Source organism: Trachinotus anak, unplaced genomic scaffold (assembly GCF_046630095.1).
Source record: "Trachinotus anak isolate AG129_WGS33_773 ecotype Australia unplaced genomic scaffold, CSIRO_AGI_Tana_v1 ptg000016l, whole genome shotgun sequence".
NCBI classification, from domain to species: domain Eukaryota; kingdom Metazoa; phylum Chordata; class Actinopteri; order Carangiformes; family Carangidae; genus Trachinotus; species Trachinotus anak.
The window spans coordinates 146302-169701 of record NW_027273867.1 but is presented as its reverse complement, the minus strand read 5'-3'; the positions used below and the strand labels follow the sequence as shown (position 1 = coordinate 169701).

Sequence of the window (23400 nt, the reverse complement as noted above, 5' to 3'; positions counted from 1 at the left end):
AGTAATGGAGGGAAATAAAGAGAAAAGGATGTTGAAGCAGCTCACTTGTTCAGATGTGTTGAGATTGTTCAGATGTGAAATGGAAAAAACAATGCACTTTTTATTTTTTCTAAAATTAAGTTCTTTTTATTTTAGGATGCAGATTAGTCTGAAGCTCTGTTATGTAGTTATTATTATTATAACTTTCATTGAAATGAGAAAGGATTTCCTCCTCACTGATTTGGAGTTTCTGGCTCCATCAGCTTCTATCAGGGGCTGTTCACAGCTGCAGTGTTTCTAACTCAGCTCATTGTCTAGAGACTTGTTTTCAAATAGTCTGAATATAAACCTGGTCCAGGTCTGGACCACGTCACAGACAGTCCACTGAGCAGCTCTGGTTTCCTGCTGCTCTGAAGCTGGAGGAAGAGGAGGAGCTTCAACACACTGAGCCCCGCCTCCATTACAGCAGATAAACTACTGTGATGACATGAATCATTATTACTGAAGGAGAGAGAGAGAGAGAGAGAGAGAGAGAGAGAGAGATTAACATGTAATCGACGATAAACAGGAGTGACTGAAAACAAGGCTTTGTACTGAAGTCCAGCTGGAACCAGTTAAACAGAGGAGTCAGACATAAAGAGCTGCCTCTGGTAAAGGTCTGTGACCTTCTGGAGTCCAGGTCAATGAAAGTCTGTCTCTGGTGCCCAGGTGGCTCACCAGGTGGCTCACCAGGTGGCTCACCTGGCGGCTCACCTGGTGGCTCACCTGGCGGCCAAAACCCAGAAAAAATAACTGAAAAAAATAAAGATATTCTGTCTCTTGTAACTTTCTCTCTGACTGATCATTTTATAAGTAAATCCAGCTCAGTCTTTGTCCCTATTTATGTCGTGTTAATAAAATCAGGATTTGACCGAAGTCCAGACATGTCCCAGGTTTAGACCTGGTCTTGTTTTCAGGTCTCAGCAGAAGTTTCAGACAGAAATATGTCAAACTCCGGACTGGAGACAAAACCCAAAGCGGCCTGCTGAAGATTCAGCTCTCTCGTGTCAGATCAGTTTAAAGTCTTCAGGGACAGGTGCGACAGAAGAGAAACAGAAACACCTGCAGAACTTCTGAAGCTTTGATCAATTCTAAACACAAAAGATCCAAACTCTCCCTGGAGCTCGTTAATGGAAAAGCTCGTTTGTCGAAGAAGCTGGAGTGTGTGTTCCTGCGGAGCCTGTTAACCTCTGAGCATTAGCAGAATAACGTGTGCAGGGTGAGCTCTTCCTCTGACGGCTGAGACGGGCTGTGGAATGGCCTCTGAAGAGGCCGAGGACCAAGCAATTAGTCAGAGCCGAACAGATGCTCTGGGCTTTTACAGCAGACAAGGAGAGGGACGCCACGGCGCATGAAGACGGGAGGGCATGAAGATGAAGAGGAGCAGGAGGAGTGGGGGGGGTGTATAAATAAATACTGAGACAGTCTGACGTCCACACTGTTGTTTTCATTGTCTCCTCATTTACACACAAAACTGTGTGTTTGTGTTTGTTCTGCGAGTCTCTGCACCAGTGACGACGCGGCTGTACAGGTGTGTGCAGGTAAAGTACAGGTGTTGGGTGAGGTGTGATTGGTTCAGACTTCTCTATAGAGCAGATTTCTCTCTTTATTTCAGCAGATTCTCAGACCAGGGGAGACAAACAGGCAGAGTTTCAAGAAGATGACAAAGAGAAGGTGAAGTTCACTGAAATAAGTTTTTAAAGTCGCAGCACAGACAGTGGCTGAGGGCTGAGAGGGGGGGTAGTTAGTTATGAAAACCTGTTAGTGAAGTAGTGTGTTCATGTGTGTGTGTGTGTCAGCGTCTCCGTCTCCCTCCAGCTGCTGAAACACTGCCCGGCTCTGAGTTATCCTGTTTCCATGGTGACGCTGTGCTGAGAACAGCAGAGATCAACACTGTGCTGAGTCCGGTTTGTTCAGGGCCCCGAGGGCCCCGAGTGTCTGCTTCAGCTGCGGCTGGTGGAGGGAACTCTGACGGCAAACACTCAGTCAGCAGCCTGTACAGCAGCTTCCCACCTTTTTACTAACTGATCGTCTGCAGCCCTGAACACACAGCAGCTGATTCTGCATGAAACTCACACACACACACACACACACACACACTGTGTCAGGTCTATCTATCATCAGTTCACCTGCAGACTCAGTTTCAATGACTCAACTTGTCTGTAAGACGTCAGACCAGTGTTTTGTTGACCATCCATCCACCACCACCTCCTCCTGACGTGGACTTTGTCGCTCTGTAGACTACGTCATCGGACTTCTCCCTCTGCTCCTGTCATCGTTAGTATGTGTGCAGGTGGAAGTGACCGTCAGCATTTCCTCCAGTGAAGAAGAAACCACCAGAGGCGAGAGCAGAGCACAGGAGGACCACGTCTGCTGGGCCGACACTACATCCAGAAGTCTTTACGGCTCCATCAGTGTCATTCATGCAGCCGGTCCCGTGGATCAGTCCGTCGTTACACACCTGACGGCTGCTGCAGTGACGCAGTCGTGAACCAGCTTTGTTCACACTCATCACTCAGCAGAAACATTCACAGCTGAGTTTGTCAACTGCACAAAGCTGCCATGAAACACAGCTGCAGTTTCTAGTTCATTCAATCTTCCTCCTTCTGCAGCTCGTCCTGTTTTTCTCCTTCATGTTATTATTTTTCCTCCTCCTCCTCAGTGATGAAACGAGGCAGATTCGTCCTCATTGTTGTTGCTGTCAGTTGTGTGCGTCTCTTTCTCATCTTTTGTTTGTTGCCATTGTTCTGTGTTAATGTGTTTATAAATCCTGCGCTTGCCTCCGTCGCTCTGACTCAGTGTTTGTCACACGGAGACAAAAGAAGAAGAAAAGCCGTCGTTCTGCTGATGAAGTGATCAGTCGAGTCGCTCCGAGGTTTGAAACTGGAGAAAATGGATGACACGACTCCAGCTGTTCCAAACTAACTTTCATTTCCTCTGCTGGAGCCTGAATGGAAACCAGTCTGAGCTGAACCAGTTCAACATTTCAGAGTTTATCTGCAGCTAAAGCAAACCAGAGGAGACCAGAACAGACCGACACTGAACGTCTCAGGAAAATGTCCACGTTGATTTTCCTCCAGACTCTTCCTGTCAGGGTCGACTCCATCATGGTTTGGTTAAATAAGTGAGAAAGGGGTCAGAGGTCAGGGGTCAGGGGTCAGAGTGGTTTTTTTTACATAATTAGGACATTTGTGGAAACAGAATTTTCTTGAGGACATTTTTAAAAGTGAGGACGAGGTTTTGGACATTTCAGTAAAAGAGGCAGAAGAGACGCTTTTGAAAAGTCAAGATTTGGGACATTTTTGAAAATTGAGACAATGTTTTGGATGTGTCTGTGTGTGTGTGTGTGTGTGTGTGTGAGTGAATATGTATTACTGTCACACACTACAGGACATTAAACACAACGCTGAAACAACTTCAATAAACAATAAAGAAATATATTATACGGGTGAGAAAGTCTTGCTGGTGGGGGTGTTGGCCCCTCCAGGGTCGTCCCTTCTCACCAGACCTGACTGTTTTTTCCATGCACTGCAGAAACAGCCCGACAACAAACAAGCCAAGTATTCTGACATTTAATCAAATGATCTTGTATTGAGCAAAAAGCCATTGTTGAACTAGTGTTGTTTCTTAAACAGCGATGATGTGATGATGATGAAGAAAACTCCGCTGACACCGTCTTGCTTGTATATAAAGAGGTTTATTACAAAGTCCAGCATCAAATCAAGCACTCGAGATTGCCTGAGAGAGGAGTCGAAGCCAATGTGAATCTCCTCTGAATAACTGCTCTAACTCCCCGTCTATATAGGCTGGTTGTTTTCGTGAACCTAAGGTAAAACATATGGTTCCTAACTTACAGAAAAAGGGCTTCCTTACATAAGTTGGGTGAGTCTTCAATCTCTCATCCACACCTAGACCTTTTGACCTAGAAACCCCTAAACACGACCCCTAAATCTTTTTGCCCTAGAGCCTTCTGGCTAAGGCCATTAAATCTTTTTGACCAGGGGACTCCTAGCTAAACATACCAAATCCATAAATTCACATAACATAACATACAGAACTTCAGATACTACACTAGAATTCTGAAAACTAGCAAAAAGTTCTTGCCACTGAAAAACTCAAGCAAACAGATCAACGACCCTGTTGTTTGATTCTTAAACTGAGGAACTGAAGTGTTTTTACTCCTAACATGAGGAAAACAATCAGGAGATATTAAAACACTGTCACAGCTAATTTCTGGTTCACATGGATACGTTGGATATTTTATTAAGACAAAGTTCTTTTCTTAAAATGAGACTTTTCTCATGCAGAAGGTGTTTGACAAGATTATTTTCTCTTTAGACAAACAATGAGACTAATTTCCTGGAAACAAGGATTTTTGACTGACCGGGACCTTCAGCGTTTCCCCTGGGGCGGTTTGAGGCCTGGTCTCTTCAGTGTGGGGTGGAGTTTCTGCCCCAAGTGAAGGAGTTAAAGAGTTGAAGTGTCGGGGTCGTGTTCAGGAGCCGCGGTGACACACAGGTTTCTGTTAATAATACATACACATGTTGACTTCAGTGAAGATGCTGAACCAGATCCCTGAGGGCACAGAAAGGTGTGGAGCTTCTTCTTCAGGTGAATTAATCTCATGATGAGTAGGAGACAGCGTCCTCTGTTTACTGATCTACTGCGGCGTCCCTGAACGTCTCACACACACAGATAAAGTCAAACAGGCACTGATACTGTCACTGAAACAAACTTGTCCCACAGACAAACCACAGAGGCTGAGCTCAGTGGGGGGGGGACTTTTAGTTCAGACCCTGACACCGCTGAGTTAACCAGGACCGGACCTGACGATTATTTAATTATTGATTATTGGTCATCAGTTAATCATTTGTTCTGTAAAACTGTGCCTGTCATGATGTCTTCAAACGACCAAGACCCAAAGATCAGGGACAGGGGAGGACGCTGGTGGGGGGGGGTTCATGTGGAAGAACCACCACAGGTAAACTGGCCTGTGTCTCCTATCAGAGCGAGCAAATGAGGCTTTTATTGATTCTCTACATTACATTTAAAAAATATATTTATTCATTCATTTATTTGATTTTGTGTTTTGAGAAAGTGCCTGACGTCCTGGAGGTGACTGGCTACTGCTCGGTAAAAGCTTCTTTCTTCTGTTTATTTGATCTTTAACTCTGTAACTTCTGCCTCTCAGTGAAAACAAGAACATTTGGTGACATCATGAAGCAGTGTGGGATCATGGGAGTTGTAGTCTTCTCCTGGTCTGGATCCTTCAGTGTCAGTGGTTCAGGAGGTTTTGACAGGCGACCAATGAGACGCAGCGTTATCGTGATTGAAGTCACAGATTTCTCTGTTTGAATTGATGGAAACATTAGTGATGATGTGAGAACTCAACTCACCAACATGTAGAACTGAGCTCTGGTTGTTTTTAGAAGTTTTAATGAGGAACAGTTGCAGAGTTTAACTATGAACCAAATTATTAAAAAAAACTAAAACTGGACGACATGAAAACTAATTAATTGAATTAAATATGGATTTTTATCAATAACTGTTTTCTTTGTTTTAAACATCACATCATGTTTAATTATTTGTTTGTTGTCATGTGTTTGTCACTTGGTTAAACTTGATGTTTTAGTGAATAAAGTTCAGTTATTATTGACAGGAACATTTTTTCATGCTCTCTCTACATGTTTGAACCTCACACACTGAGATCAGCTCCTCTCATCCCGGACACTGAGGACAGGAGACGCGCCCGTCTTCAGTCTACACGTCACAGACCGAGGGAATCAAACCTGCAACTCCTGGATCACTGGTGCTGAACCCAAAGAGTGGGGTGGTGACGCCCTGCTCATTAACCCCCCCTAAGCTGCAGACTTCTTCAGGGCTGCTTCAGGGTCATGATCAGCTGTAAAAAAATAAATGTAAAAACTGCCCTGAATTATAAATTAAAAGCAGGAGACGCGGCAGGTTTGATTACCTGTCTTCAACCTGAGAGCTCTTATTTTATTCATGAGGAACATTGAAGACGACAGCACTGTTCTCAGGGCCGCGGCATCTCTCGGGGGGGGGGGGGGGGGGGCACTGGAGTTTGAGGTTCACCAGAACTAAGCGTTTTTTATTCATTAGAAGAAGAAGTTAAAGAGCGGCGGCTGTCTGTGACAGAACAATGTTGTTCTTCATCGTGTCCAAGTTTAACAGGGATTGGGGGGGGGGGGGTTGTCATGGTGATAAGCGTTGATTGAGTTCCAGTTTGAATCTTTAATGTAGTTTCAGTAATCAGGTGAGGGAATTAAGAGGCGGCTCTTAATTATAAAAGACAGCGAGGACGTCGTCAATCAGATAAAACAAATTTAAGAGTCTGTTCACCACAGACAGACGGAAACAGGTAAATACACAGGTCATATAAACATCAAGGCTGTGGAGGCTCCAGACCAGCAGGTCCAAACCTGCAGGATACCAGTGAGTGACAGCTACAGCAGGACCAGCCCTGCTGACCTTAGTTGCCATGGTTACAATAATAACAGTCATGGCTTGGTTAGGTTTAGGAAAAGATGGTGATTTGGGTTAAAATAAGTACTTCCTCAACATTAGACGATCTTTGTTGTCATGGTTACAATAACAACAACGAATAGTCATGGATAATAGAAACAACATAAACTGCTCCTGTCACATGGGAATCGAACACCACTCTCCTGTGTCATATTCATCCATCCACCCCAACCTCCTCCTGACGTGGACTTTGTCGCTCTATAAACTACGTCACCGCACTTTTCCCTTTGCTCCTGTCATCATTACTACGACCACTAGATGTCGCCTAGCAACAAAACCTAACTATGGGTCATAATAACCTGCTGACAGACGACCTGTGACCTCGACTGTTACGGGACAGTTAACAAGGAAAAGCTGAACACGTGTTTCTGTGAGTCAGTGTTTGCTCTGAATGGAACAAACCGAACTGTGTTCGGGATGATGATAAAAGTCACATTCACACGCATCAGGGATGATGTCAGACCCAGAGTTAGCATTAGCACAACCACTAACACTGTGTCAGCCACTGCCAGTTACAAGCTAACAAACAACATAAACAAATAAAAGATGCTAACTATGCTAACGGTTCTGATCCGTCTGCTAGTCTGTGATTCTGGTCTCAACAGACTCCTCATCTGAGTCTGGGTCTGACTGAGGCTCCAACATGAGGCTGAGTCTCTCTGATGTTTCCTCCTCTAACCATCTTCATCCTCTCTGCTCTTTCACCTGGACACCTGGAGCAAGCAGGTGGTGGGCGGGGCCAAGGCTTGATCCAGGTGTCTCAATCAGGAAGTCAGAGTAGATGAGTAGATGTTCAACTAAACATGAATCATCAACCATCCGGCTCTGCTGGATTCAATCTGGAACTGGTTCTCAATTCTGACTCTGGTGGTGAACTAGGGGTCGTGTTCGAGCTCCAGACAGACGCCTGACAGGAGCCGTTCTAGCTCCTAAAGCTCAAATAAATCTTCTTATGGATCAAAAGTTCACTGGAAAAGCTGTTTTTTGACTATTTCTTCTTTTAGGAAAAACCTGTCAGTCGATCGAGGTAGAGGTGTTTACAGACAGACCACAGGTAAAATGACTCTGATGGACACTGATGAAAAAGTAAGTCTGAACACTGTCAGTTTTGTGATATGAAGGTTCTGCAGTAGAAACATGTTTAATGTGAAGACGACAGAACCTGTAACAGCACTAACTGGTTTCTTCAGACTGGTCTGTAGCTGTGATCTAATCCAGTCTGTATAATGAGCTCAAGCAGTCAGCATCTGACACTGGACCAGATCTAATTACCTGTGTCCATGTGAACAGTTCATTCAGGTGCTGCAGTCCGTCTGTTCCAGCTCCAAGTTTAGAACCAGCTCCGTGTCTCTGCAGACTCCTCCTTCATTAAAACTCAGCAGGAACGTGGGGAGCTGCTGGGACCTGACCTCAGGTTGTCTGGATTGTGTCCTGAGACTCAGGCTCATTAAAACAGACTCAGTTAATGTGTTGAGCCAGAAGAGGCCCAGACCCTGAGTTCAGACTCAGACCAGCTGGAGCTGGATCAGGACTCGTTTAAGACCCATCACCACCACAGAGGGTTTCAGATGAGTGACTGAGGAGAAATAAACCATCTTCAAACAAAAAAAATCTATTTATACAGCTGATCAACACTTTAAATTCAATATCAGTCAATATTCAGTACATCCATCCATTAGTCCGACGTTCACCATCATCTGGAGGTTTCACCTCATACACACAGATGCCTTTGTCTTTTCCAAGCTGCAGTGAGTTTTTCCAAAGGAATAAGAATAATAACATGTTTTACCTTTCACGGCACTAAAGAACACCTTACATCAAAAGAAATAAAATAGAAAGAACAAGGAATAAAACACAACAAAGAATTGCACTGGAGTTAAACACAACAGGTGAGTTTGATCAGGTGTGTTTTGTGGTGGGATTTAAAGATAGGAAGAGACTGTCCCACTCCAGAGGATCCTTCAGATGAGTCTGTGCTGCACCAGGTGGATCCTTCATGACTCAACATATCCCAGGATTCATTGTGCTCTGGTAATGAAATCAACCAGCACAGAGTCTGAGGATCAACTGTTACTGTCAGTGTTGTCTCAGCTCAGCTCAACAGTAACAGTTCAGCTATTAAATCCTCAAGTTACTGTGATGACAAGTTATGTGTTGTTGAGGTTGCTAGGCAACAGGATGTAACAGTAAGTTCGAGAACGCAAAGAGAAAATCCTCCGTAGATGGTGGTGGATTTAGATACAGGCGACATGGGCAGCTGCTCAGGGTGGACAAACTAGAACCACCACAATAAAGGACCTGGAAGTGTGTGTCTCCCAGGTAGCACCTCAGGTGACGCAGGTAGGTAACCAGGTGTAGGACCAGCATGCAGGAGCATGCAGGGGTCTCTGCCCCCTCTGCCTGCAGTCATCTTCTCTGTGGTGTATCAGCAACATTTTGGACAAACAGCCTCAACATTTTGTTTTTGTCACAATCAGGCTTTAATATGTGTTTAATACATTTTTCTTTTAACAAGTGGAGCAGTTTCAGAGGAACGCACAGATGGAACCTGGTGGAACCCGGTGGAACCCAGTGGAACCCAGGGGAACCCAGGGGAAGGCTGTAACATTAGTGTTTCAGAGTCTGTTTCCTCTTTAATGATCATCTGATGATAAAACTGTTCAGTGCATTAACTTCCTGGGTTCACTGGAACAACATGACCAGACCTCACACTGTGGGACAGTGGGAAAGGATGGAGGTCGCTTCTCTGTGCGTTTTATTCTGAAAGTCCTGTTGTGGTTCATGTGCATCTTCTGCCTTCTGCAGGACAAACTGTGAACTACACTGAAGTCAGCTCCTCTGAGGTGACCTGATTTACACCCTCAGGTACACACCTGAAAAAACCTCAACGAGGCTGGAGAACGTCTCACAAACCACCTGCTACAGCTTCACAGTGAGAACAGGTCAAACTAACCTCTAACCAATCACTACCACTAACTAACACCACAGTCTTCATCCTCCTCCCAGAGCAGACAGGACATAACAAATGAAATATATCAAACAATATTCAGACGCATGTGGTTGAAACTCACAGGAGAATGAAAGGAGAAGGAGGAGGACACCCTGAACTGTCATTCAGCACAGCAGAAGCAAAAAGAAATGATAATCATTATTTTACAGAGGCAAAAACAGGCAACAGCTTAAAGCAGTTCAGAAGGAAAGAAAGAAAGAAAGAAAGAAAGAAAGAAAGAAAGAAAGGTGGAGACTGGGACACACGAGACCAAACAACAGGAGGAGGAGTCAGAGGTTCAACCAACTGTACAGACAGAGAGTGGAGGACACAGCATGGAGCCTAAACAGGTCACTGACTCTGGTGGGTAATGCACTGTAACACTGGCGAAGAAGAAGAAGAAGAAGAAGAACTCACACAAGTCAACAGGTGACTGAGAAACAGTGAAACGTGGTGGAGGCCTCTGCTGACACCAACAACAACACAACATCTGCAGCTGTTCGCTTAGCGGCAGTTTAAGGTTCAGCACTGCAGCCGTGGTTCAGTGGAACCTGTGTCCTGTAGAGACACCTACAGTCCTGTCTACTAGTGGTGGGCAGATCGATCCAAATGTCGATAGTATCGATACCAAGTCGGTATCGATATCGGATCGATACTAGCCTGATTCTTTACTTTAAGTTCCGCTCTTGTTTGCAATGCTGCGGTTTCGGCAAAGAGGAAACAGGTCACCGGACTCGCCGCTCCTGTGTCAGCACAGAGCAGGCGCACTGTGCCCCCCCCCCCCTTGTGTTTAGATGTTGCGCCGTCACGTGACTCACGTGACGTGACTTAGACGCGCAAAGCAAACAAACAAACAAACAAACAAGCAAGTTTCCGGCTCAGGTTCATCAGCACACACAGAGAAAATACAACAGAAGAATGGCAGAGAGGAAGAGGAGCCGTGTGGCTGGATTTTCAAGCCGAAAACAAGGCAACAGCAAAATGTGGGATTTGTAAAAAGCTAGTCAGGTATAGTGGAAACACTACCAATTTATATAAACATATAGAAGACCATCCAAAAGAAAACATGGAGCTACAAAAACGGAGAGAGGAGGAGAGAAATCCCCCACCCCCTGGCCCCGCTGCAAGACCCCCAGTCCAGAGGCAGAGGTCATTGGCAGAGGCCTTTCAGCATGGCAGAGAATATCCAGGCAGGTTATAGTGTTGAAAGTAACAAAGTGAAACTGTTATTTATTACTTTAGCCAACTCAAAAAGTATAAATTATGCTAAGACCTTGATGTAATACATTTATCCCATTGAAATGTGTTATTTAAATTAATACATTTACTGGAATTGAAACACATATACTGAAGATAACATGGCTCAGAATTTATTGAATATTATTGCCCTTTTGTGTTAACTGTCAAAGGGATACTGCACTGTAAACCCGGATAAGTTGAGTTTACTTAAAAAAATTTAGGAAACTGGTTGCCCTAAAAAAATTAAGTAATGTTTGATGAAAAAACTTAAGTGAACTTAACTTAAAAAAATGAGTGGATGGCAATGTTATTTTGACTTCAATACACTTAAGACCAAGTTTGTTCAACTTAAAATCATTAGCAATATTAATTGCTTTTCCCCTTTATTCCACTGTTAATTTTAAGTTAAGTGCACAAACCTCCAAGATGATTAAACTTAAAATCATTAGTAATATTAATTGCTTTTCCCCTTTATTCCACTGTTAATTTTAAGTAAAGTGCACAAACCTCCAAGGTGATTTACCTTAAAAAATGCTTTGCCTAATTACTCCACTATAAATAAAATCTGTCTAATAAAACAAAATAAACTATACAGATTAAATTAAGAAAATAAAAATTAAAACCATAGGCGTACATCCTTGAAAGACAAGTTTAATAAAACGTGTTCAAATAGATCCATGCTAATACCATGAATCACACACCGATCGCCATGGAATGAAATCACAAAATCAGTGGCAATGCATAAAAAACATCCATATCAAACAGTGCCCACAGTAATGGTATTTTTAAAGTGCAACATTACAAATAAACAAGACTCCCTGTTTTAAACACATACTCAATTCTTCAAAAATTGAATTTTGGGTTTCAGCTCACCTCTGCCAAAGTTGAGTCTGACCTGCTGAAGAAGGTGAAAGGTGCTTTCCTTGCACTCTTGTGAATCAGGCTGGCATTAAAACTTCAAAATAAATGCCAATGCAATAGAAATGAAACTAGATCAGTGCTTATAACACGAACATACACCAATCAGCATGGAATTAAACTACAAAATCAGTGTCAATGCCATAAAACATACTGTAGCTTAAAATAGGAATGGAACCAAACTGCTAGATCAGTGTTGATAACATGAATCATACACCAATCAGCATGGAATCAAACAGCAAAATCAGTGGCAACGCATAAAAAAACTTGCATATCAAACAGTGGCCACAGTAAACATGGTATTTTTAAAGTGCAACATCACAGATAACCAAGCACTCAGATCCAGAGCAGAAGTATTCAGACCCCAGTTTTACACAGATAGTTGACTCTTCAAAGACTGAATTTTGGGTTTCTGCTCACCTCTGCCCAGGTTTAGCATGACCTGTTGAATAAAGAGGAAGGTGCTTTTCATGCACTTGGGGTAATCAAAGTGCAAGGCATAGATCAGTCCAAAAAGGACACAGAAAGCCTGTGGCAGGTTGGCCAGCTCCTCCATTACCACACTCCCTTCCAAGACGATGCTCACTCTGGATGGGTTGAGTTGAGGATGTTCATCAATGCAGAGGATTCCCACTGGAGTTTCACTGTACGAGTCCTTGTCAGTTGCATCCTAACAGAAAAAGAGACAGAGAGGACATTGTAATGTCAATAATGCTGCATTGACCACAGAAATTAAGAAAGGACACCACCAATTTTACATCACCATAATTTGATCTGTGCATTACAAGAAGCCGTTTGAAAACCTGTGTGCTGAAATGGTTTTGTAGCTCAGCAGAGATGGAGAGCTTTATTAGCCCTAGTCAAACTAAAAAGTTGAAAGTTGAAAGTGTAAAAACTATATCCAGTACAGATGCAATTACTGCAGTTGATACAAATTTAAGACCAGTATTGTTATTTAATCTCAAAAAGTAAGAACTTATGTAAGGGTTTTTCATAGTCCTCAGCAAAATAAGAAGAGGGGTCCTTCCTTGTGGCCCCATCTCACACTAGCTGATGTCAGTTTCACAGAAATAAAGACAAAGGTGAAAGTTCAAATTTTTGTACAATGTTAATTTGTTTGTAATTTAGAGTAGGTATCAGTAATTTAATTTTTTATTGTAAATTCCTATCAAATGGTCATGTTGTGAATCAATAATGCAGATATTCAAAACAAATTCAGTTACTTACCGAGTAGGTTTTGAAGAATGCAGAGGGGTCATCCCCCAAGACGACTGGCAGTCCTCGAAGACAAAAGCACCTGATGTCTGTTGGCTCAGTGGTCTGGAAGATAGTGGACATAACTAAGTACACTCATACTGTATATGGTTAAATACAAAATCACCACAATTTAATTAATTTATTACAAACTTCCTGTAAAGAAAGTAGAGAGGAGTAGATAGAATGACAGAACAGGAGAGATAAAAATAAGAAAAGAGCAAAGTATGAAGTGTTGGAGAAAAGAGGAAATGGAAATGGGGGAGCAGTGAAAAGTAATGAAATTAGAAGAAAGGGGGAATAATAGAGAAGCAAGACAAGCAATCAGTTTAGTTAGACAAATCAGCCTACCCTTGTCTGATGTAAAAGGTCAGTTAAAAGCTGTCCACTGAGGCCCCTCTTCTTCCTGAAGAGGTCCATCAAGTTTGGTGAGAAACGGTCAAGTGCCTCAAAGAAGTTATCTTTGAGATTTTTCCCCACCACTCGGGTGAACTCGTAACACACCTGAAAATATAATGTATAGGTCCATGGTCAAATGAAAGACATTTATGACTCTCAACATGATTTGGGTCACATAGTGTTGACCACTTTTTGTAAATACTCAAAACAGGCATACAAACCTCTCTTTCAGAGAAAAGTGCTGGCCATCGCTGTACAATCTGGGTAATTGCAGGCTTGTCTGTCACAACTTCTTTTCTCCGAAGAGCAAAGGTCATATCCATCTCTTTTTTAATAAGAGACCTATTTGGCTTCGCCTTAATCATCTCATTGACTAGAACCTGGCGAGCTGCTTCCAGATTTTGGTCGTCTAAGCCCTCTGGATACTGAGGCAGGAAATTTATTTCTCCTTTCCTTGGCTTTTTTATGTCCTTGTTTGGAGGATCGCCATTTGTTGAGTATCTTCCACGTTTACCACTGTTGATGGTGACGTCAAGTCGGCCCAGCTTGCGCATTTTGGCCCTGTAATTTCCAACCTTGAACATCAAACTATTCTTCCATCCAACACAGCCAGACGGTGACCCCGCTTCTTTAAGACATGGGTGCGTTTCTACTAAAGCTTGTGCAACAGGCGCTAAATCTTCCTTTTTTGGGTAGGCATCAAATGCATAGATGACCTCAGCCAATTTCTGAAGGATATCATGCTTTAACTCTTTTGTCACTTTAAGATGGGTTCCATCCCTGAGATATAACAAGTTACCTTGACGGAGTCGGTACTCCACATCAACTGAAAATTTTGGGATTTCAAACACTTCTGGCCATGGTGCACTTCTATCCAGAGAGGAGTTGGACAGGATCTCGGTGTCTGCCAAGCTGCTTGCGTCACTACACAATGAAGATTGTTCAACTGGTTCTTCAACTGGTCGAGTGACTGGTACCAATTCAATCATAGGGATGATTTTAATTGTTGGCTTATCTGGGAGCTCTGAGACATCTTCAAGGTTACACAGTTCATTGTTAAAGTCGGGGTCTTGGTACTGCAGGACGAAGTTGTAATTTGCTTGGAGAGTGCCTTTAAGCCAGCCAATTAAATCTTCAAGTGTGTCCGGTCGTGTTGTCATTGTCAATTTTCTGATGTCTCCCTCTGAGACAATAACCCTCAAGATGAATTTCTCTTGCAGAGCCATCTGGGGAGAAAGGATATGCACAAGAATTTAGCAAATAACATATCGTTTCAATGTTACCATAAGTTCTCCTTGGACCCTGTATGCTGATAACGGGAGGACATCATTCAGCTCCGATATCTTGACCACATGTGTGGAGGGGATATCACCACAGAGAAGTTGGTAAGATCTCAAATGTTCACAGTACCATGCGGTCATTTTGTGGCAGATGAACAGGATTTCTGTGTTAGCTGCAACAATCTTTTTCAATCTGGGCAAATTCAGAGAGACCTGAGCATGCGCCAAAAGAGAGAATCATACGTGGATGATACATGATTCCCTCTATGCAGACAGATGACACATCCAGAACAGAATCTACCTTTGCAATGTCTTGAGCAAATACTCTCTGAACATTCAAAGGGAAAGAGGCTAGCAAAACTGGGGTAACCCTTGTCATCTCCACCGATGGTTTGAAAAATGCGCTGCAGTCAAGATGGTAACTGACTGCTTTCTGGTGTTTTGTAGCGAGTGTCATTGCAACATTTTTGAAATTTTGAGCGTTTCAAATTGCTTTTTTAAAGAACTTATGTTTACCCTCAAAGCGCATTGTCCAAACATCACACAAGGGACCAAACTTCCTCACAAGGTAAGGATAGTGTTCGAGATAGTGATGCTTTGGCTTTAACTGAAAACCTGGAAAAGTTGACTGCAGAAGCCGTCTATGTTCTGTTATTTTACATTCCATGAAATGCAGTGTCTCTTCAGTATGCCTTGGTGCCATAGCCAGCTCGATTATGTCTTTAAGAAGCATCAGATCATAGTAGACTGCGCTCAAATTTAATAGTTCTACAATCAAACTTAAATTATCTATGTACATTGAAATTGATTGTTTGAGTAGAAATGAAATCGGGGCTAACAGTGTGTATGATTACTGCATTTAAACTACACATAGCTGTGCTAAAGGCTTATTTCTTTTATTATTTCACTTAGCTGATTCCCCAAGAGCAGAGGAGATCACAAAGAGCCTGGCAGAGATGATTGTGAAAGACCTGCAACCTCTTTCCATAGTAGAGGATGATGGCTTCAGGAATTTCAGTGAACATCAGTGCCAGCTGAGAGGATTTTTTCAAAAGCAGGGCAGTTAGTGAGTCACAGACGAAGTGCATTAAAAGCAAAAAATGTTAATATGATACTGTTCTTGAACAAAAACCTGTAACCAAAACCTTTGTTCTGCACAGACTAACTAAAGGCTTTGGGGGTTGTTAAGTTGTTTACATATTATTTATATTTTCACCAGTTGTTGTTTTTGTTGTTGAGAATTTTAATTTAATTTTTGTATTATAGTTTCTCAACAGTACTCGTTTTAATTTGTTTACTGGTTTGCGTGCACTTTTTATTTAAGATTTTTCTGAAAAAAATTTGATAATGAAGCATTTTCTATACTTTGTCCTAATTGTGTCCTGGGTTTTAACTATTTAATAATAAAAAAGGAAACATCACAAAAAACACTTAAGGTCATGAAAATTGAGATTTAGCAATTCAATGACGCATCCACCTTACTTATTGAAAATTATCAGTATCGGCGATACTGGCCCGTATTTACTTGATATCGGATCGATACCAAAATATGCAGTATCGCACACCACTACTGTCTACCTGCTGCAGACCCAGTTGCCTTCAGCAGAACATGCAGATTTTAAACCGTGGAACTGAATAGAATCAGATGATTTTGAGCTGTAGGTCTGTCCTGAACTCTGACCTCAGGTCTGCAGCAGGTTTCCCGTGGACCTGACGTTCAGGGTCAGAACATGTTGCAGTGGGAACAATATAATTTATTGACTGTGATCTGTTCGTGTTCGTACTCTCATCCACTTTAAACACACTGGCTTGAGTTTGTGCTGTTAAAAGATTAGAACGTTCAGAGATTAATAAAATAATCTGTAGATAATCTGTTGTCACACCTGTGACTTTAATCCTGAATGAAACCAGGTGTCAAGTCGTCTACAACCTCATGAGGTCATCAGGTGGTTTACAGAGCAGCCATGGCGGCACATTCAACCAATAGTGAAGCAGCTAGCAAACAGACAATTATGAAAACAGGAAGTATTGTTGACTCACGTTATGTGACGTAAAGCCCGCGCTGCTGTTCAGTATCACGTCACACAGCGCTACAGTTCTGAAACTTCCCGCGGCGGCGGCCATCTTGTTTGTTTGTTTGAACCATGGATGTATGATAAGACCTAAGGTATAAGGTCTTATCATACATCCATGGTTTGAACTCGTCCTCTGGTTCTGTCCCACTCACCCCACAGACACTCGCCGAGGGTCGGGGTGACTGGGCATCAGTTAACAGGTGCAACAATTACTTCTATTATTGATTAATTACTATCACTATTATTTTATTGGTCAATTGACCAATAATTAGTTGTAAAAAGTTAATAAAAGCCTCATTAGTCCACAGTGATTTTTACCAACAAAATCAATATTAACCACAAGTGCTCCTGCTGCTGTCTGTCTGCAACAGGGTCCAAATCTCTGGTTATGACTTTGTTTTGAGCGTGATACTAAATGTTTCTTTACAAATAATAATTTAACTAATTTGAGTATAAAGCTGAATTTCTGAAAAGTGTACATTAATTTCAAAATATCTTAGTATTTGTCCTGGTACTGAAACACTCCCTCAGCTGGCAGGGACACACTTTACAAAACCCAATGACCCACGTTCTCCCAGCATGATGGGACGGTGGTCCACAGACGTGTGGTGCCGCAGGAAGTCCAGGACCGTCAGGACTCCTCCCTCTTCAGGTGGTTCCTGTAAAGCTGAGGTGTGTTTGGGTCGTTATCCTGCTGCAGAATCAATCCTGCAAACCAGAGGGTGTAGCATATCCCTGAAGGACGGAGGGGCACTTATACTTAATCTGGGTGGAGTCCAACTCCAGACTAAAAACACTTCCAGACCTGAGCCCCACCCCCCGATTCACTGTGGTGTCAGTCTGCTCACATCCACCCTTCTGTTGCTGCCACAGTGAAGATACAGACTCTGGTTATTATATCCAGTTCACCCAGAAAACGTTAAGTTAACGTTAAGATCAGAAACTCATTACAAATAAAAAGACACATTGAAGATGCTTTTGTCTTATTTTTATTTAGTTTTCACACAATTCACAGAGAACAGGTGCATCATCACAGAACATCACATCTTCACTCACTGGAGACATGAAGAACCACCAGGGAACAGTTACTGGATGAAAAACCCATGTGGACTGGATTTCAGGATCAGCAGAGATCATCTGTGATCATCTGTGATCATCTGTGATCAGCTGTGATCAGCAGAGATCAGCTGTGATCAGCAGAGATCATCTGTGATCATCTGTGATCAGCAGAGATCAGCAGAGATCAGCAGTGATCAGCTGTGATCAGCAGAGATCAGCAGAGATCAGCAGTGATCAGCTGTGATCAGCAGAGATCAGCAGAGATCAGCAGTGATCAGCTGTGACAATCTTAATCCAGTGTGAATGGGCCTTTAATCATCACTTTGTCTAGAGGTGATAACTGACAACAGATAAAAGTGAACCTCTGCTCTATCCAGTGTAGGGAAACCTGAGGAGCGCGGCCTGTCGGGGGCCGAGCCACAGGTTGGTAAGGTCCACCTTGCTGTCTGCGGGCAGGGCGCTGCTGTTGGTGCTGAGGACCACCGCCGCCTGGCGGGGGAGGGTCGCACGGCTCAGCTGCAGCACCGCCGCCTCCTCGGCCCAGTTGAAGGTGGCCAGGTAACGCTCGCTCTGATCCCAGACCCGCAGGTACGCCAGGGAGGAGGAGGAGTTCAAGAGGAGCAGGAAGTCTCCGAACGTGAGGGAGTGCTCTTTCCCTCGCAGCTCGCTTAGACTGCGGAAGAAGCTGCGGCAGGACAGACGCTCCGCCCTCTCCTCCTGCAGCGAGACAGAGCAGGACATCAACACACAGTACTGCAATACTGCAGTACCGCTGCTGGTATTACTACAACTAATAAAAATACTGCAAAAAAATCAGTGACATCACAGACGCTCAAGCCTCAACAGTACTACAGTACTGCTCCCAGTACTACTACAATGGGTACTCATACTGCTAATACTGCTGCTCATAAATCTACTGCTGGTACTAGAAGTAGTAGTACTTCTTTATACCTCTACCTCTACTACTACTACTTCTTTATACCTCTACTACTGCTACTACTACTAACACTACTTCTAAATTGATAATAAATCAGTAATAATCAATATTCATGTTTTAGCCTGAGCTGCTGATGTTAGTACTGGTGCTGCTCCAAGTACTGCTACTACAACTAAAACTACCTCTACTGCCACTGGTACTGCAGTTACTCTGGTACAGCAACAGTAAAACTTTAAACCCAGACTGTGTCGGATGTTTGCGGCGCCACCTGCTGGTTGTGAGGAGGAACCTTGAACCTTGAACCTTGAACCTGCAGCACTGCTGAAATAAAACCTTTACAGCTGCGTCCTCACCGCGTCCATCAGGCCGAGCTCGTCTCCGTAGTTGAAGACGGGCGTCCCGGGCAGCGTGAGCAGCAGCAGCTGGTGCAGCTTCACCAGAGCCGGACCCACGAGCCACGCCATGTGACCCTCGGCCCCGCCCCCCAGGCTCCAGGCCAGCGTGGTCTGGCTGTGGGACGAGTACAAGCGCTGGACGGACTGAGCGCGCTCCGTGGCGTCCACGTCTCCCGCACGGAGGACCCTGGAGATCAGGAGGTCAACACTGGTGGAGGAGAGGAGGGAGGACACGTCTTCAGCCGAGGATTGCTCTGTGACGCCAATCAGGAGCCTGGAAAACACAACGCGTTTATTTTACCAATGATCTGCTCCGTTATGAACACCCAGACCTCTGAGACAGAAAACTGTTCTGTGTGATTTTATTTTGATGGTGAACTTCCCTTCCGGATGTTGATGTATGAGAGATCTGCTGGTTCGTCATGGTTCCTGACCTCTTGTTTGGACGCTCGTCCGTCCCTTTCTGGACGATGGCTCGGATGTCGTTCCACAGAGACGGCACCACGCTGGACACACGCTCCACCCCCGACAGCTGGACGCCATCCACGCCTTCGTTGAGCCAGAACACCAGAGCAGACTGAGGCAGAGAGAGACAGGAGTTAGAGACATCGACGTGGCAGGTTCTCCAAGACGCTGCATCAACCTACCATACTTTATTTTGAAAACCCCCTCACTTCACCTTTGCACGGGGCTGTGTGTTCAGGGTGAGCTCACCTTCAGCCTCTCTGCCACGTTCGTCACACTGATGTTGGAGAACCATGGTCCAGACGATCCCTGGTAGTTTGGAGTCAGATCCAGAACCACAGAAATACCTGCAGAAACACGAGACCACAACAGAACACAGTGTGTAGACGGCTCTTCACCTGAGTAACGACCCCCCCCCCCCCCCCCCCCATCGTTAAACCTCTCCTCACCCTTCCTGTGAGCAGCCTGAACGAAACCTTTAAATTGCTCCAGGTTTCCCGCCTCGGGGGAGATCTCCTCAAACCTCAGGCTCATGGCCTTGTCAGGCGGAGCGACGTGGATCGGTCCGACCACCAGACCTTTAACCTTCAGCTGAGCCAGGCTGTCGACCTTCTGCTCCAGACCTGAAGGACCAGAACAGAGCAGCTGTGACCGAGGCTGGGGTCAAAGGTTCCCTGTGGAGCGTCTGACCAGCTGTTCACTGAGCCTCCTGCACCTCCTCCGTCTTCTATCCAAGCAGAAGTTTGTGTGACAGGCTTCTGTTCAAACCTCGGTCTTGATTTATTATCATCATTATTATCTTATATTATTATAATAATTATCATCATTATTATCTTATATTATTATAATAATTATCATTATTATTGAATAATGAACATATTATTATTCAGGTTGTGTGTGTTGGTGAAGGCCTGGATGTTTCCGATCTGGTACAGGGGGCTGTCGTTCCACCAGCTGGTGGCGGGCAGGTCTCTGCAGCGAGGAGCCTGCACGATGATGAGGACGGCTAAATGAATTTGTTTTGGTCTGAGATGATGGTGGTCTAGTTTGACATTAGTGGCAGTGATGATGGTTCACAGAACATCTAAGTTTGTCTGTTTAACCAGAACATTGTGTTACTGTGGTTGTAGGTCGTCTGTTCATGTTCATTCAACATGAACTAAAATACACAAAAAAGACGTGATAATGTTAATGGCTGATTTCCAAGAACTAAATAACACAACTGAACATTTTCTGGTCAAAAACTCTCTGTAGCTAACAGCCTCTGGAGCCTGATACAATCTGCAGGTACTGAAGCTGACACTGAACTCCATTCAAAAAACACTGAATTATGAAAAAACTGCTGCTGAAACAGGCAAAAATAAAGACAAAAATCAACACAAAGAGCTTTTCTGAACAGTCGGTGCTCCTCTTTATTTTGGTAGAACACAGTTCATGAAAGAGAAATAATTATTTCATTAAAGTGGAAAGTTACTAAGTTTTTACTGCTCCACATTTTTCTGATGGATTTAGTTTCTTCTGATTTTACAAATTAAGATTTTTACAAACAAACTAGACAGAGCTGCTGCACCAATTATTTCCAGCAATGAATCAAAACTCTGGAATGAAAATCAACCTGTGTTACAGGTGAAGCAGCAGCTTTTATCAGAGGAGGTTTGACAAAGCTCCACCCCTCATCTGACTCACCTGAGACAAACCAGGAAACAGTTTGTTCCTGTTCACTAAAGAGACACAGACTGAAGAAGAGACAATCAGATTCACCTTCAGACCAAACCAACAACTTCCTCTGAGTGAGTCCAGCTACAGGAGAGAAAAGAGGAAAACTACAACACTGCTGCTTCAACCTGCTGACACTCTACACACTGAAGGTGAGTTTGACCAAAACCAGGACTCAGAGTCAAAGTGAACTTCAGTGAAGTTAGTAGAGGTTTCTAGAGGAGGAAGAGGAGGCCAGGATGGCTGCACTGAGGGAGGAAGAGGAGCAGAAGAGTCAGATGATGAAGGAGAAGATGGAGGCTCTGAGCAGAGAGAGAGCAGCTCTTTCAGACACAGTCAGAGCCACAGAGGATGAGCTGAGAGCTAAAGACGTCTCATTCCTGCTCAACTACAAGGCTGCAGTGGACAGAGTCCAGCAGCGCCCCCTGCTGGATGATCCCCAGCTGGGCTCAGGAGCTCTGATAGACCAGGCCAAACACCTGGGCAACCTGACCTTCAACATCTGGAGCAAGATGAAGGACATGGTGGGTCTATTTGGACCATGAACTCTCTTGATTGGTTGGGGGCGGAGCCTCTCAAAGGAAATATGTTGTTTTTTGGATTTTTTGTAGTCCACATGTCCCTGGTTGGTTTGAATTCTCCCCTACAAGGCTCCTAGTCTTCAATTGATCAATTAGGGGCAGGTCCTGTTCGGATGTTGCCCTCCTCCGATTGGTTGGAGGCAGAGCCGTTAAAAAATTGTTTGTTATCTTGTCTTTTATAACAGAAATCCAATCGGATTATTGGTTAGGCTCCATTCATCCAAGAGAATCAAAGATCTCAATTCCCTTCTGATTGGCTGAAGGCGGGGCCTGTAAAAGGAATTATTTGAGGCTTTTTCGAGACTTATTTGATGAAATAAAACTCAATTTGTTTACCTCCATGGGTTGGTCAGTTATCCTCGGTGTCAGTCCTATTGGGAGGGATCTAATTGAGCCCCTATTGGTTGGGGGCGTGGCTTGTGAAAAAAAAACAAAACTTTTTTTCTTTTTGTTTTCAAACTGGACAAGATTAAGTATGATTGGTCTTCCTGGTTGAACTTTCCCATCAAGGGGATGTCCTGTCCAAATTTGATTGGTTGGGGGCGGAGTTCACATGAATAATCCTTGTTATATCTGTGAAAACCTGGTATGTTCAGGTCATATTAGGTCTAATGGGATTCTGGAGAGTGATAGTCCTCAAGGGGGACCCAAACTGACATTTTATTGGTTGGGGGGGGCAGGGCTTATGTGAATTTAACCTATTTTAAAGAATAGAGATCGATCGTATGGTTGTACCGGGTGTGACTGGTCCCTAGAGGGGACCATCATCCCCGGACATCTTGTATAGAAATCTGATTGGTGGGGGGTGGAGCCTGTGATTATTCCAACTATCCCTTTATGGTTGACCATATGCAAGTAATCTTGTCTACAGTGGGTCCCTGGGAGCTGCCCGTATCCCAGGAGAGCCAAAGATTGATTCTGATTGGTTGGGGGCGGAGCTTATGTAATACCATGAACTTGATGATGACCCATGAATCCATGCTCCAGGTAAGTTAAGGTCGATTTATGCTGAGCTGGTTGATCTAAATTTGATCTTCGTAAAATGAAAGAGTGTGTTCCAAGAATCCAAAGTTATTCTAATTGACAAAGGGTGAGCATTGTCCATAATTTGAATTTCCTGAGGGTGGTCGGGGTTAAATGTGTATTCCACATGGTTAGGGTTAGCTATAGATTCCACATGGTTGAGGTTAACATTAAAAACAATTTAGGGTTAGGGTTAGGGTTAGGTATATGGGTGAATATGGCAAAGGACTCTCAGCAGTTTGACTCTCATTAGCATACCAGGCCTGTGATTGGTCAGAACAGCTGTAGCTTCTGTGGAGCAGGGCGGAGGTGTGAAACTTGGTTTCTGGGGAGGTCGGCGCACCTCCAGCGGACTGCTGCCGACACCTGATGCAAATGTTGATCGTTTAGGGGGATTTCATGCTCAATGAAAGAAGTCAGAGAAAAAAAAAAGTGTCAGCAGAATGGCTTTGGGAGCACATTTCAGGCCACTTTGAGTGGACTGGGATGAGTTGGTAGTGTGGCGT

The 23400-nt window shown here is 43.8% G+C and overlaps 2 protein-coding genes across 3 annotated transcripts; both read right to left on the bottom strand.

Moving 5' to 3' along the window:
- Nucleotides 1–11478: 11478 nt before the first annotated feature.
- LOC139634321 (uncharacterized) lies at nt 11479–15361 on the bottom strand. 2 transcript variants are annotated; one of them, XM_071500700.1, is made up of 4 exons: nt 14163–15361; nt 13316–13468; nt 12938–13030; nt 11479–12380 (listed from the first exon to the last, which is right to left on the bottom strand). In XM_071500700.1, exons 1-4 carry the CDS (start codon nt 14184–14186, stop codon nt 12081–12083), a joined length of 570 nt encoding a protein of 189 aa, XP_071356801.1. In that variant the 5' UTR covers nt 14187–15361; the 3' UTR covers nt 11479–12080. The 2 variants fall into 2 exon arrangements, with proteins under 2 accessions (XP_071356801.1, XP_071356800.1); XM_071500699.1 differs by having other exon boundaries at nt 11482–12380; nt 13585–15353.
- Nucleotides 15362–17689: 2328 nt separating this feature from the next.
- Nucleotides 17690–20331, bottom strand: LOC139634322 (amino acid transporter heavy chain SLC3A2-like). The gene is made up of 5 exons (XM_071500701.1): nt 20024–20331; nt 19824–19921; nt 19544–19686; nt 19068–19383; nt 17690–18494 (listed from the first exon to the last, which is right to left on the bottom strand). Exons 1-5 carry the CDS (start codon nt 20106–20108, stop codon nt 18147–18149), a joined length of 990 nt encoding a protein of 329 aa, XP_071356802.1. The 5' UTR covers nt 20109–20331; the 3' UTR covers nt 17690–18146.
- Between the last annotated feature and the right edge of the window lie 3069 nt (nt 20332–23400).

Bases quoted from the DNA above. Each gene is read 5' to 3' on its own strand.
- LOC139634321 (XM_071500699.1), bottom strand. From the start codon at position 14,589: ATGGCTCTGCAAGAGAAATTCATCTTGAGGGTTATTGTCTCAGAGGGA. The intron at 13,469-13,584 runs GTTTGTATGCCT...TTATATTTTCAG, and splicing joins CACTTTTCTCTGAAAGAGAG to GTGTGTTACGAGTTCACCCG. The intron at 12,381-12,937 runs GTAAGTAACTGA...TTTTTCTGTTAG, and splicing joins CATTCTTCAAAACCTACTCG to GATGCAACTGACAAGGACTC.
- LOC139634322 (XM_071500701.1), bottom strand. From the start codon at position 20,108: ATGAGCCTGAGGTTTGAGGAGATCTCCCCCGAGGCGGGAAACCTGGAG. The intron at 19,922-20,023 runs GTGAGGAGAGGT...GTGTTTCTGCAG, and splicing joins TCAGGCTGCTCACAGGAAGG to GTATTTCTGTGGTTCTGGAT. The intron at 19,687-19,823 runs GTGAGCTCACCC...TCTCTGCCTCAG, and splicing joins ACGTGGCAGAGAGGCTGAAG to TCTGCTCTGGTGTTCTGGCT.